At 41.0% G+C, this 2160-nt stretch overlaps 1 protein-coding gene across 1 annotated transcript in view; it reads right to left on the bottom strand.

The window, feature by feature from the left end:
• Positions 1-1251, bottom strand: part of LOC109472454 (zinc finger protein 845-like) — a 12266-nt gene extending 11015 nt beyond the window's left edge. Inside the window, exon 1 of the mRNA XM_019772234.1 lies at positions 572-1251. Coding sequence (XP_019627793.1) covers positions 572-1224 — 653 coding nt within the window. The 5' untranslated portion in view covers positions 1225-1251. The remainder of the gene's footprint in view (positions 1-571) is intronic.
• Positions 1252-2160: the final 909 nt, after the last annotated feature.

Below are 2160 nucleotides of genomic sequence, written 5' to 3'. Positions count from 1 at the left end.
AATGTCTACCTTTCAGCTTCAACTACTGTGTACAATCACTTACCGATGTTAATTACTGATTATGTATATGTACATTATCCAATCCATACTATAATGCTTACTAGTCTCACTCTACAATTCTAGGTAGCTAAAATAGATTTTGATATCTGGTATTACAACAAAGTAAATGGGCGACTAAGCGAAACTAAGACTTATTCTTGTACCTGAATCATAGCCATAACTTAATTAGATTTTAAAGTGAACAAGTATAGGGCTTTTTCTTGAGAAAAACCTTTGCCTACTTGCAAACATCATGAATTCTTACAGAATATTCAGCCTAAATCTTAATGAACATAACTGTCATATACCCTTAAGATTCGTATCAAAATATTAAGTAAAGAAACTGTGGTTAACAGCAGACTGTGCGTACTAAATGTCACTAGGAGATGGTCACAGTTGCAGACTTGGTGCCTCTGTGTGAATTCTCATATGTCGACATAGGATAGACTTAGAGGCTGCAGAATAGCTACACTGGTCACACTTGTAGGGTTTTTCTTCTGTATGGCCTTTCATGTGTTTGGCTAATGAAAACCGGTAAGTGGTCCTGTACCCACACTCCCCACACATGTAGGGTTTCTCACCGGTGTGTTTTGCTAAATGTTTGTCTAAATTGAATTTCTCTGCTGCAGAATAGTCACACTGGTCACACTTGTAGGGTTTTTCTCCTGTATGTGTTCTCATATGCTGGGATAAGTGAGACCTGTCAGCAGTCCTGTACCCACACTCCCCACACATGTAGGGTTTCTCACCAGTGTGTTTTGCTAGATGAATGTCCAAGTGGGATTTCCTTGCTGCAGAATAGTCACACTGGTCACACTTGTAGGGTTTTTCTCCTGTATGGGTTCTCATATGTCGGGATAAGATGGATTTCTGAGTTGTCCTGTACCCACACTCCCCACACATGTAGGGTTTCTCACCGGTGTGCTTGGTGAGATGATCGTCTAAAGTGTCTTTCCGTGCAGCAGAATAGTCACACTGGTCACACTTGTAGGGTTTTTCTCCTGTATGGGTTCTCTTATGTAGGGATAAGGTAGACTTGCGAGCAGTCCTGTACCCACACTCCCCACACATGTAGGGTTTCTCACCAGCATGCATTGCTATATGCTTGTTCAAAGAAGATTTCCATGCTGCAGAATAGTCACACTGGTCACACTTGTAGGGTTTTTCTCCTGTATGGGTCCTCATATGTTGGGATAAGGCAGACCTCTGAGTTGTCCTGTACCCAAACTCCCCACACATGTAGGGTTTCTCATCGGTGTGTTTTGCTAGATGATTGTCCAAATGAGCTTTCTGTGCTGCAGAATAGTCACACTGGTCACACTTGTAGGGTTTTTCTCCTGTATGGGTCCTCATATGTCGGGATAAGTCAGACTTTCTAGCTGTCCTGTATCCACACTCCCCACACATGTAGGGTTTCTCACCAGCGTTATTCAAGTTGACTTGTGCTGCCGCCTGGCCTTGAACATCGCCTTTTTTGCTGTCACAGTTGACCTGGGAAACCCCGGTGGGAGACCCATCACAGCAGTCCTGACCAACTCCGGTGGGAGACCCTTGTCCTGCCGTTGCCATGTTCAGCCTAACAAAAAAAAATGAAGAAATTATACAGATTAAGCGTTAAGATAAGATAGAATTTATAGAAAACAAGCTTCAAAGAATTCTAGCTTCACCAAGCTTTACAATTTTAACCTAATGCATTACAACGTAACCCAAAAAATTCTGACGTGTTGTCTTTCTCGCATTTGAATAAATTTGCTTCTATGTTGTTCCAAAATCATAATTTGTGAGATCTTACAATCACTCACTCACACCACCCATCTCAAAAACATTTTATATTATTTATTACTTCTACAACTACGAACAAATAATTATGGGTAAACTGACTCCATACGCTAGGCTGGAAAGAGAGTCGGCAGTATAGCCTATAGGTTTGTTCTCCAGGCTTCTCTATTTACTGTTTTTAAAAATCAGTTCTAGGCGTTTCTATATTTTGTAATGTACGCATCGTGCGATTCTTTACAATACAATTAACATTCCATATAATTTTACGTACTCTAAAAAGGCCACTTTGCCTGATGCAAATCGACGTACATGTAAGTGGCGAGGGTCGACGTATGTTTGATT

Source organism: Branchiostoma belcheri, unplaced genomic scaffold (genome assembly GCF_001625305.1).
Source record: "Branchiostoma belcheri isolate BF01 breed outbred unplaced genomic scaffold, Haploidv18h27 scaffold276, whole genome shotgun sequence".
Lineage (NCBI taxonomy): Eukaryota > Metazoa > Chordata > Leptocardii > Amphioxiformes > Branchiostomatidae > Branchiostoma > Branchiostoma belcheri.
This window is presented reverse-complemented; position numbering and strand designations above follow the sequence as displayed.